The 12,256-nt window shown below is 35.4% G+C and overlaps 1 protein-coding gene across 1 annotated transcript in view; it reads left to right on the forward strand.

The window, feature by feature from the left end:
• Positions 1-12,256, forward strand: part of ERGIC2 (ERGIC and golgi 2) — a 40,295-nt gene that overhangs the window by 2,612 nt on the left and 25,427 nt on the right. The window contains exons 2-4 of the mRNA XM_004441175.3: positions 7,264-7,406; positions 9,576-9,684; positions 11,914-11,960. Coding sequence (XP_004441232.2) covers positions 7,301-7,406; positions 9,576-9,684; positions 11,914-11,960 — 262 coding nt within the window. The 5' untranslated portion in view covers positions 7,264-7,300. The remainder of the gene's footprint in view (positions 1-7,263; positions 7,407-9,575; positions 9,685-11,913; positions 11,961-12,256) is intronic.

Genomic DNA, 12,256 nt, shown 5'->3' on the forward strand with positions numbered 1-12,256 from the left:
GTCCCCCTACCTCCTTGTAAAATAAAATTAGAGGATTTTGAGAAGTTGAGGATCTTTCCAGATTTGTCACAGAGCTAGTAAGTGCCTAAATAGTAACCCAAGGTTTTCTGATAACAAAACTCAGATTTATACTCTTACCTGGCTTCCAAGTAAACGTTTTTTTGTCACTTGGAAGGTTATTAGATTTATTTGAATTATGTTAGGGTAAACAGTTTTAAAAACAACATTTAACTGTATTGTAAAAGTAAGTTTTAAAGAAAAAAGAATAAGTACCCTTTTTTGGATATCTAGTGTTTGTAAAGTGAAACTAAGTTATCTTTCATAGAAAAATTTTTATTGGGGCCGGCCCCGTGGCTTAGCGGTTAAGTGCGCGCGCTCTGCTACTGGCGGCCCAGGTTCAGATCCCGGGCACGCACCGATGCACCGCTTGTCCGGCCATGCTGAGGCCTCGTCCCACATACAGCAACTAGAAGGATGTGCAGCTATGACGTACAACTATGTACTGGGGCTTTGGGGAACAAAAAAAGGAGGAGGATTGACAATAGATGTTAGCTCAGAGCCGGTCTTCCTCAGCAAAAAGAGGAGGATTAGCAGGGGTGTTAGCTCAGGGCTGATCTTCCTCACCAAAAAAAAAAAATTTTATGGTAAAGTAGTCTAATGCAATATAATCAAGGAATTTAAAATTACAGATAAGTTGTAGTTTTGCTTTGAATTTCTGAAGTTCAGTGATGGCCTGGATAATATTTATTCTGTCTCCTTTCTCATTCTTATTAATGGCTTATATTACTTTCATAGGGCTGCCATAACAAATTACTGTAAACTGGATGGCTTAAAAAAATAGAGATTTATTCTCTTACAGTTCTAACGGCTAGCAGACTGAAATCAAGGTGTCAGCAGGGCCATGCTCCCTCTGACAGCTCTAAGAAAGAATCCTTCCTTGCCTCTTCTAGCATCTGGGCAATCCTTGGCTTGTAGATGCATCACTCTAATCTTTGCCTCTGTCTTGACATGGTATTCTCCCCTCTGTCTATGTGTATTCTCATGGCCCTGTTATAAGGACCCCAGTTGTTGGATTTTGGGCCACCTTAATCCAGTATGGTCTCATCTTAATTAATTACATCTTCAGAGACCCAAATATTTCCGAATAAGGCTCATTCACAGATACCAGGGTTAGGACTTTAGTGTGTCCTTTTGGGGAACATAGTTCAACCCACAACATGGCCATATGTATTAACCAATTGAATATTTCTCATATTGCCAAATATATATTAAAAATAGCAGCTCATAAAATGTGGGTAGCAAGAGATAAATTATGTCTCCATTTTTGTTTGGAGAAGTAATTAAACTTAATTGAGAAGACTGTAAAAGTGTCATGAATTCTATATTTTAATTTTGACAAAGCATCAGATAGTCTCATTATATTCAAATAGATGCAATGATGAAATATGGGCTGTGTGACATGACTTAGATTGAGTGTTGATAATGTGTGTCTGTGTTCCAGCATGAAAGGTAGTTTCTTATTTCTTATGCAGTTTTTCAAAGCATTGTCTTAGTTTCAACTGTTATCCATTGAAACAGTTGAAACTCCAGCTTCCTGGAGTTTTGTTTTTTGTTTTTTTTTCTTAATATACATGACAATTTAGGAGAGAAATCGAAGAAAACAAATATGGTACTGGAGATTATCAAAGTATGAAGAGCAGCACCAACCAGTGGGCAAAGGAATCTAGTGCAATGGCTCCTAAATTTTTAGATTTTGTGGACCAGTACAAAAAATATATAGGAAAAAAACGAGGAAAGGGGCTGGATTTAGGGACTGATGTCCAGTTTTTAATTTTACTAAAGAAGGGCATTCAAAAACAAAACAAACAGAAAACCTCTGTTATCTACTTTTATTATTTCATAAAAGAAAGGACATTTTGAGACATGTAAAAAGAAAGGAAATAATCTCAGAATAAAGGACAGATTTTTAAATTGAATAAATTTAGCTTTTAAAAAAATTCCTATATTGTCCTTGGTTTGTTCATTTAGGTACAGACTAGAAAATTTTGTAATGCAATGGCAATGAATTCTGGAAACCACTGATCTAGGATATTTCTGAATGCATTTTTGAAAATGACTGACCAAGCTGGATGGAGAGGCAAATAGAGTAGGAATAGGAGCAATGGAACTGGATAAATAGAAGGAGACCAAGAGATTGAGAACATAGGGAAAATGAAGAGCAGATTCTGTCCTAGTCAGGAACTTAAAGAGCGGGAAGGATAATTGGTTCTGCTCAGAGAGGAAAATTAGTGTTTTGGATTTTAGTGGTGGAACAGCTTTAAAAGTGAAAAGGAGCCAAAACATGGCCTTGCTTGTATGTGGCTTGGCATAGAGTTAAGATGGAGGTCATTGGAGTAGAAGATCTGTTAGACTTGCATGGTAAAAGGGTTATCATTGTGAATGAATGCCATAGGATGATTGTCATAGAGTTGTGAGTTCCAAAGGATGGTGATGGAATGGGGAGGAAGAGAAGTATACTGAATGATCCAGGTGCTGAAGTCATTAAGGAAATTATAAATATATCCAGATGTTAGTAGAAGATGATAAGTACCGAGGTGCGAGTCAGTGTACACTGTGATTTGGAGCGTGGACTCTGGAGCCAAGCTGCTTGGGATTGAATCCAGGTTCTACCACCTGCTGTGTGGCCCTGTGAAAATTACTTGACTGTTCTGTGCCTCAGTTTCCTTATCTATAATTGAGAATAAAAACAGTATCTACTTCATCGAGTCATTTAAAGGATCAAATGAATCGATATATAAAGTGCTTCAAATAATACCTACCATATAATATGAAAGTTAGCTATAATTCTATGTAGCTATATATGGAATTATATATGTCTATATTCTATATGTGTTTATTATTATTATTAGAAGAGGATAGAGTTGAAAAGGGAAGATGCTTGAGAAATCATGATTAAACTTGCTACTTCTTTACCCTGTGTGTCTCAGAAATGAAGTAGAGATTTGAAGAGAATTACCACTAGGAGAATGTCAGGTTTCATAAACAGAGCAGGTGAAAGGATTGCTTTTAGAAAAACTAGAAGTTATTGGATAACTTGTTCATCTCAGAACAGTGGCTCTATAGAGTGGCAGGTATTGGAGATAGAATGAGTTTCTTGGATGTAGGTTAGTGCTGAGCTGGCAAGAATGGGACAGGAGGAGTAGCAGAGTGGCAAGGTGCCCCATTCTAGAACAGTAATCATGGAGAATAGGAAAGAAAGAAGCTAGAGGCTGGGAGGTAGCCAAGTGGGATATACTAGCTAGACTTTTAAGGAAGGAATGCTGAATAAGTTGTATGAATTGTTACAGGGTTTGTAAAACTAACTGGCTGCTTGCTGTATCTTTATACTTACATGTAATTTAAAAGAAGGCATTTATGAAGCTTATAAAAATGTAGAAAGTTTATGAAGTAAAATTCACAGTGTCATTCATTTGCTTGACAGTGCTATACCTACTATGTGCCAGTTGATTTTCTAGGTGCTAGGGATACTGTAGTGAACAAAACAGAAAAATTCTTCTCTTTGTGGATCTTATATTTTTATGTATTTACTTATCTAAGTATGACAGTTTGTTTTGATTGGAAAGCTGTGCTGCCATGGGTGTTTCTGGGGAAATTTCCTACCTTTCTTTGTTCTTTGGGGAAACGTCCTTCCTTCCTTCCTTCCTTCCTTCCTTCCTTCCTTCCTCCCTCCCTCCCTCCCTTTCCTCCTTCTTTCTGGAAATTTCTCACTTTCCTTCCTTCCTTCCTTCCTTCCATAAATAGTTGGTGAATACCTCCTGTGCCAGGCATTGGAGATAAAAAGATCAAGTTAGACATGGTTCTTGCCCTAAGATTACAGTGGAGAAAATAGAGAATTAAATAAGCAATTAGAAATAGTGGGAAAAAGTCACAGTGTTCTAGGAGCACATACTATGACTAACCAGTAAGTTTTAGATCTTAGAAGGTTTTTTTTCCCCTCAAGGGAGAGATATCTAGACTGAGACTTGAAGAGTAATTAGGAGTTAGCTTAATATAGAGCTGGGAGAGGGGGAGAAAGGATATTTCTGGCAGAGAGAACAGCATGTTTAAAGAATGGAAAGTGATTTAGCATGACTGGAACTTAGACTTTGAGGGATTGGGTTTGAAGAGAAGTAAGCAGGACCTGGCTTTTGAGGGCTTTGTAAACTGTGTTAGGATAGAGTCCAAACTCTTTAAATGTAATGGGAACCTATACAAAGATTTTAAAAGAAAATTTATATGATTGGTTTTATGTACTATTAAAAATATTATGAGCGGGCTGGCTCATTGGCATAGTGGTTAAGTTCACACACTCCGCTTTGGCAGCCTGGGGTTTGTGGGTTTGGATCCCAGGCACAGACCTACACACCGCTCATCAAGCCATGCTGTAGCAGCATCCCACATACAAACTAGAGGAAGATTGGCGCAGATGTTAGCTCTGAGACAATCTTCCTCACACAAAAAAAGATTATTGGTTGTAGTATGGAAAGTGAATTGAAAGATTGAAGACTGGAGTTTGTTGAAGCAATGCAAATAGATTGTGGCAGTTGGGACTAGGGTCCTAGTAAGGAACTTCTCAATGGGCCTGGAAAAGAGAAGACACATTTGAGAGAAATTTAGGAAGACCTTAAGTCTAAGAATGTAACCTGTGTTTCCAGTTTGTGCATTTGGGTGCATAGTGTCGTCGTTAGCTAAGGTAGGGACAGAAGGACAAGCAGGTTTGGTAGGGTGAAGTATTCACTTTTGGACTAGTTGAGTCTGAATTGTCTTTGGAATGCCCCAATGAAAATGTATGGAAGGCAAGAAGATATACATGTCTGCAGAGAGCTTTGGACTGGGAATAAAGATTTGGGAGGAATAAACATGTAGATGGAAATTGAAAGGATGAGAGATCACTTGGGGAAAGTGTGGAGGTTGGGAGGAGGGGTTAGTGCAGAATCTGAGAGGAAGAAGAGTCTGCAAAGCCAAAGAAGGTTTTAGAGGTAGACTGAAAATCAGGAGTTTAGTATCACTTAAGTCAAGGTAAGAGACTGTTTCAAGAAGAAAAAGCAGTGATACACAGAGTATTTTCTCAGAGGCAAAATTAGTTAAGGACTAAAAAGTGTCCGTTGGATTTAGTGCTAAGGAAGTTGTTAATGACCTTGCTGAGAGCAAATTTAGTCAAGAGGTGAGCCTGTGGTGAGGAAGTAGTTGCAGTGGATGAATGGGGACAACTCATTCTTTTACGTTTGGCTGTTGGTATGCAGCCAGAGATCTGTAGTTAAGAGTTGGACTTGAGCTTAAGTGGACAGTTTCGTTTTAAAGATAAAAGGCTTGAACATATTTAATATTTAACTCCAATAGGAAAGAATGAGTAGAAGTTGAAGGATTGAAGAAGGATAAGTTTTGGTGCAGTTGCCACTAAGTAGGCAAAGAAAATAAATTGATTACTCTCTGAGCTGAACAAACTTAGGGAGCATGGCTTATGCCTAACAAACACTCAGAAGCTTAAGTTATGAATGAGGATACCAGTTTTATAACTGTCACGGGGATCAGACACTGTCATGTGTTTTGTCTACATGTTCTTTTTTCTTAGGAAAACCATATACATGAGCAGCAAAATTAGAATCTGAAGGCCACTTCGTGAGCGTGGAACCAGCAAGGGCAGTTAGTTGGATGTTTTTAATGGCAAATGAAATCAAACTGTTAATGCGTCGAACTTCACCTTAGGGCAGTGGCTCCCTCAGGGACTGATTAGTAGTGCCCCTGGTTAGGGCCTGCTCTCTTGGACAGTGTTTGTGATTGCTGCCAGTTTTTACTTCTCTGACTCTCCTTTTTTTCCATGAATGTGCTTTCTATGGCCTATTCTTTCTATACTAATCCTACCCATTGGACTTTAGACAAGTCTTGCTGCTTTCTTCTAGAGACATTCTTTTTCTTTTAGTGACTTCTGCAACCATTTGATTTATTCTACTATTAGGTGTTGATTTTATTAATACAACTTTGATTTCTGGCAATGCTTTATAGTATCACCTATAGTATTTATATGTCAGTCACAAAAATTATATAAATACTTGAAAATTCAGTTATTTTTATGGCTTTCTAACATATTTCAGAGGTAGTTGGCATACTGATCAAAAAGAGAATACCAAGCAGTCAATTTTTAAATAATATTTTTATTATAAAAATAGATAATTTTGAAAGTCCAAAATTTTGTAAAGAAGGCAGTTAAAATCCTACCATGATCTACTTTTGACATTTTTATATAGGCTTTCAATTTCTTTCTTTCTTTTTTATTTTTTTGCTCAGAAAGATTTGCCCTGAGCTAACATCTGTTGCCAATCTTCCTCTATTTTTTTTTTTCCCTCCGTAAAACCCCAGTACATAGTTGTATATTTTAGTTGTAAGTCCTTCTAGTTCTATGTGAGTCGCTGCCACAGCATGGCTACTGACAGACGAGTGGTGTGGTTCCATGCCCAGGAACCTAACCTGTGCCGCTAAAGCAGAACCACTTGAACCACTAGGCCATCAGGGCTGGCTCTCAATTTGTTTCTTGTATATGTTTCCTCTGTCTTCTGTAAAACTGGACCCATATGGTGTTCTAGTCTTTTCTTAATGTACCATGAGTCTTTTCTTATGTTATTAAAGGTTTTCCTTTATAAGATTTTCAGTGTTTATATAGATTCAGAGCTTTTAATTCATCATTATTTGTATATTGGATACCAGGAATTTGTTTCTATCTTCAATATTTAAAAATAACAATTTGAGAAATATTCTAATAATCAAATTTTTGTGCACAACCCAAATGATTGCCTTAGGATACATTCCTAAAAAAGGAATTTACTTAGTCGAAAGGGGAGTGGTGAATATTCTTGTTAGCAATGTATGAGCATGACTATTTTACTTCATTATCTTCCATTAGTGGGAATATATTATTTTTATATATTTGTTAATTTAATAGAAAAATTTTCTTATTTTAAGTTGTATATTTCAGTATTAAGAATGTGGTTGAATGTATTTTTCACTTTTTTTCTTTTTTAGCTATTTAGTGTGTTAAATAGTACTACTTGCATTGGTACTTTTAGGGTGGAATGGAGAAAGGCGAGGTGTGGATAAGTGTTAACCTTTGTTTCTCAAGGAGGAATGAGAATGTTAAGTTGTTCCAAGGACATTTGTCAGTTATCTAAAAACAAAAGAAACCTTGTTACCTTTTTAGAGGATTCTTTTATTAATTTATTTATTCCTTAGCATGACTATATGAAAGAAGAAGAGGGTTTTTCTGAAGATGAGGCGACTGAATCGGAAAAAAACCTTAAATTTGGTGAAAGAATTGGATGCCTTTCCAAAGGTTCCTGACAGCTATGTAGAGACTTCAGCCAGTGGGGGTACAGGTGAGTATCAGTTCAAATTAAAACTCCTTCACTAAGTACAACTTCTGAGTGATCCAGTCAACAACATACAGAAATGCAGCCATGAGGAAGAACTCATCAATGAATTGTGCAGTAACTTTGTAACTGGTCTGTCCTCATGTCACACTGTTTGCTCCAATTTTATTCTTGTGTATATTCTCTTTGGTGTCTAATCCAGTGCAGTCTATGCATTTAGCAGTGTTTATTAAAACATTACTGAACAAATTAATCCGATTTTATTGCTTTGGTGCTGTTGAGTTTTGTACAATTATATTAACAAGATTACTGTATATAAATAGAATTAAACTTGGAAGAAGTTATTTAATGATGTTGAAATTGCCTCAGTGTTATTTTGGTTAAGAATAAATCAATTTAGACGTTATAATAAAAATTCTTAAATTTCGCATTACTGGAGAGAGGCAGCATGGGGTAATAGTTTAGAGCTTAGACTTTGGAACCAGACTGTCGGGATTTAAATCCCAGTTCTGTCCCCTCCTGACTGACCTGAGGAAGTTACTCGTTCTGTCGGTGCTTTAATTTCTTCTTCCATGAAATGAGAATGATATCAGTATTTACCTAGTAGCGTTGCTGTAGCAATTAAATAAGTTGAGATTTATAAGATGCTTAGGGCAGTATCTGGTTTAGAAGTATTTGTTAAATAAATAAATAATGAAATATATAAGAAAAATAGGCAGCTATAACAGTATTTACTATTTCTTTCCCTATGAAGAGCTAATAAAATAATATATTTCACGTAAGATTAATATTTCATTTGGTAAAATGTGCAATAGGTTGCTTACTATTTATAATCTTTTGTGATTGTTTTGTTAATGAAAGTAGTGCAAGTTCTTACTGCACAATCCATTTTAAGTGTGTTTTGTCATGGTATATGAAAGTTCTTTCCTTTTTTGTCAGATCTTTTACTTTTATCAATGAAGTGATATATTTAGGTGATTCCGAAGTGGATGAGCATTTTATTAGAGATTTGGAGTTACTATTTGAATTTCTGGCACACAGATTGTTGTGGCTTTTCAAGATCTAAGAAATTAGACTAGTTTTGTTTTGTTCAAATTGGGTTATGGGCATGGATGCATTTTTAACTGTGAGGGGACTACTTTTAACTTTGTATTGTGAAACTTATGCTTATTTTCATCATTTATCATATCTGTGACACTGCTGTATATCAGAAAGAAAAAGTTTTGTGTCCTGTAAAATTTTGGCAAATCTATTTAATGAGAGATGCTCTTAATATTGAAGAAACAAAGTGCTTTCTCAGTACTACAAATATTTGTGTTCGTGTTTGTGCTCATTCAATGTTCTTTGTTTTTTTTTTCAATTTATTTAAAAAAATTTTTTAAATTATTCTTTTAGGTCTATTTGGTTCATTTGATTTTTTTTTAAATGTTTTGTTTATTGCGGTAACATTGGTTTATAACATTGTATAAATTTCAAGTGTACGTCATTATACTTCTATTTCTGCATAGATTACATCATGTTCACCACCCAGATACTAATTACAACCCATCACCACACACATGTGCCAAATTATCCGTTTCGCCCTCCTCCCTCCCCCCTTCCCCTCTGGTAACCACCAATCCAATCTCTGTCTCTATGTGTGTGTTTGTTGTTGTTATTATCTACTTCTTAATGAGGGAGATCATACGGTTAAATGTTCATTTTTGAGATGTTTTAGGAAAAATTCTATAATGAACATTTTTTTCTAATATTCTTTTATTTTTTTTGAGGAACATTGGCCCTGAGCTAACATCTGTTGCCAATCTTCCTCCTTTTTTCCTTTTTTTCTCCCCAAAGCCCCAGTAGGTAGTTGTATGTCATTGTTGTATGTCCTTCTAGTTGCTCTACGTGGGATGCTGCCTCATCGTGGCCTGATGAGCAGTGCGTAGGTCTGTGCCCAGGATCCGAACCAGCGAACCCGGGCCGCTGAAGTGGAGTTCCCAAACTTAACTGCTACACCACCGGGCTGGCCCCTATAATGAACATTTTAAGAAAAGTCTTTTATAGTATTCATTCACTTGGCAATCATATTAGGGCATTCTTTGCTAATTTTATTCTCATTTAAAATAGTTTCTTGTTGTTTATTTTTTTAAAAATTGTTTTAATTCTGTTTTTCTTTTCTGTTTGATTTCTCAGTTTCTCTAATAGCATTTACCACTATGGCTTTATTAACCATAATGGAATTTTCAGTATATCAAGATACATGGATGAAGTATGAATATGAAGTAGACAAGGATTTCTCTAGGTAACTTTTTTTCTCCTCGAAATACCTTTAGATTCAAATTGTTTAAAAGATAACATATCTTTTAAAAAAAAGTCTAACCTTTTGTACTTGGTTTATTTTAGTTCTGAAGAGATAGTCCTGAAAAATTCTCATTAATTGCATACATTAAGTGAAACATTTTAGAATCATTTGAATACTGGTTAAATTCTAAAAGAGAGGTTCTCTGATTTAATATGCACTTGTTTAAAAAGGTTAGGAGAACATAATATGTTTTCCTTAGAGGTTGAAATGATGGAAATTGTTTAATGTTTTGAAACTGTTTACACTTCAGATATTGAAATATCTTACTGATCTGTGTGATCTGGAAAATAAATAGTCTAAAGATACGTTGTATATGCTTATAACTTGACTTTTATGAATTATATCTAAACTAAATTTTTTTTTTTTTTGTGAGGAAGATCAACCCTGAGCTAACATCCATGCCAATCCTCCTCTTGCTGAGGAAGACCGGCCCTGAGCTAACATCTATTGCCAGTCCTCCTCCTTTTTTTTTTAATTACCCCCTTTTTCTCCCCAAAGCCCCAGTAGATAGTTGTATGTCATAGTTGCACATCCTTCTAGTTGCTGCATGTGGGACGCGGCCTCAGCATGGCCGAACAAGCAGAGCGTCGGTGCGCGCCCAGGATCCGAACCCGGGCCGCCAGTAGCAGAGCGTGCGCACTTAACCGCTAAGCCACGGGGCCGGTCCCTAAACTAAATTTTAATGTAAATAACATCACTTTTAAACCTTTGAAAATATAGTACCTTAATTAAGAGACAAAATATATTTTATTTCTACTATTGGATTTTTTAAATTGATTGAAGATAATGAGTTTATTATATTAAGATTTGTGCTCGATAGGGAGAGACATTTACTTCTCAGTTCCAATCCCAGCTTTGCCATTTACTAGCTGTGTGACTTTAGGGTAGTTACTATATCTATATCTGCACATGCTTCAGTTTCCTTTTCTGTAAAATGGGGACAGTAATTATAGTACCTTCCTCATGGGGCTAATGAGAATTAAGTCGACATTCATAAATTGCTGCATAACAAAAGAGTCACACAACTGACTCTTTTGGCCTCAGTTTCTTCTTCTATAACATGAGTATTATTCTTGATACCATTGGTTTTCAAGGAATTTATTGTTTTTCTTATTTTGTTTGTTTTTAGCACCAATGAAACACTTTTTATTTTTTCCAAATGAAGTCTTTCATAGTTTACCACATAAGTACACTTACCACATAAGTGTACCACTCAGAAGCCTGTCTACTTGGCTTCATCTTCTGTTTCCTACAGCATCTCCTGAGCCTAAACCCCAGGGTTATTTGGAGCACAGTTTGAACTCTAGACAACTTTAAGACTCTATGAAGCTCTAAAAATCTGTAATCTGAAAGCAGATGAAAATTATTAGAGTGAAAAAAATTTTGATAGGAAGCACAAGACAGGACTGAAGGTGATTATACTCATTCTGTTATTCATAGTGCTTAATTAATTCTGATATTTGAAAATTAATTTGATTTGAACGGATCATTTGAGAATAAAGCATTGATTGAGCATTTTAGAAAGGCCTTGGAAAACTTTTAAGCCTCAGAGGTTTTTTTTGGCACTTGGTTGTGTTTTTCCTGAGTCACACAGACTTAATTTCAAATATGCCACTTCACCGGTTATGTGATCTTAATCCAGGCGTTTACACTGCCCTGAACACCGTTGGCTTATCTGCAAAACTGTGAAGCTATCCACTTTATAGGTCCATGATAAAAAATAAAGAAGATGGTATTTGTAGGGCATCAGGCATAATGCCTAATGGATGGTGTTTATTTGATAAATAGAGGAGAAAGACTTGCGATTCCTAACTCTTGATTTTGAAAGTTCTACCTTCATAAAGGAATATTCTGTATAAGGTTTATGTAAACAGAGATTAAAACTTTATTCTGAGATGCTTGGAGTTATTAATTGTAGAGTTGACATTATTAAATTAAAGGATACTGTGTTAATAACCTGTGAAATCAGAAAGGCTTTTGGAATAATTGTAAAATAGAATTTTTACTTTTAAAGTTTGCCTTTGTTTTGGCCGTAAGAAATGCTATTCAAGTTCTAATCGACATATTTTATTCTGTTTGAAATCCTAGTTTTTCATAGATTAGTTGATTTAGATTTCTCATGTTTTTTGATTAATTGGCAGGTACTAATATTTCCTTTTTGTCTTTTAGCAAATTGAGAATCAATATAGATATTACTGTTGCCATGAAGTGTCAATGTAAGTACCCCTTTAACCTGATGAATCTATATATAGTTTATGGTTTAAACAATTGCTAGTAAAAACCATTGGATATATTTTAACTTTATTTTTCCTTTATGATACCTTAAAATGCTATTGTAGTGTTATTTAATAATGTAAGTTGTTTTTCTCCCAAGCTTATATTCTTTAAATTTCTTTTCCATAAAAAGAAGAGATTTCACTTTCACATTAGTACAATTAAAATAAAAGAAAACTGGAGGAAATTTTTGTGAATCAGAGTTGTAGTTTGGGTATATCCTTTATTTCTTTTTTGC

The sequence above is a fragment of the Ceratotherium simum genome, chromosome 17 (assembly GCF_057802395.1).
Source record: "Ceratotherium simum simum isolate JZ-2026a chromosome 17, ASM5780239v1, whole genome shotgun sequence".
NCBI classification, from domain to species: Eukaryota; Metazoa; Chordata; class Mammalia; order Perissodactyla; family Rhinocerotidae; genus Ceratotherium; species Ceratotherium simum.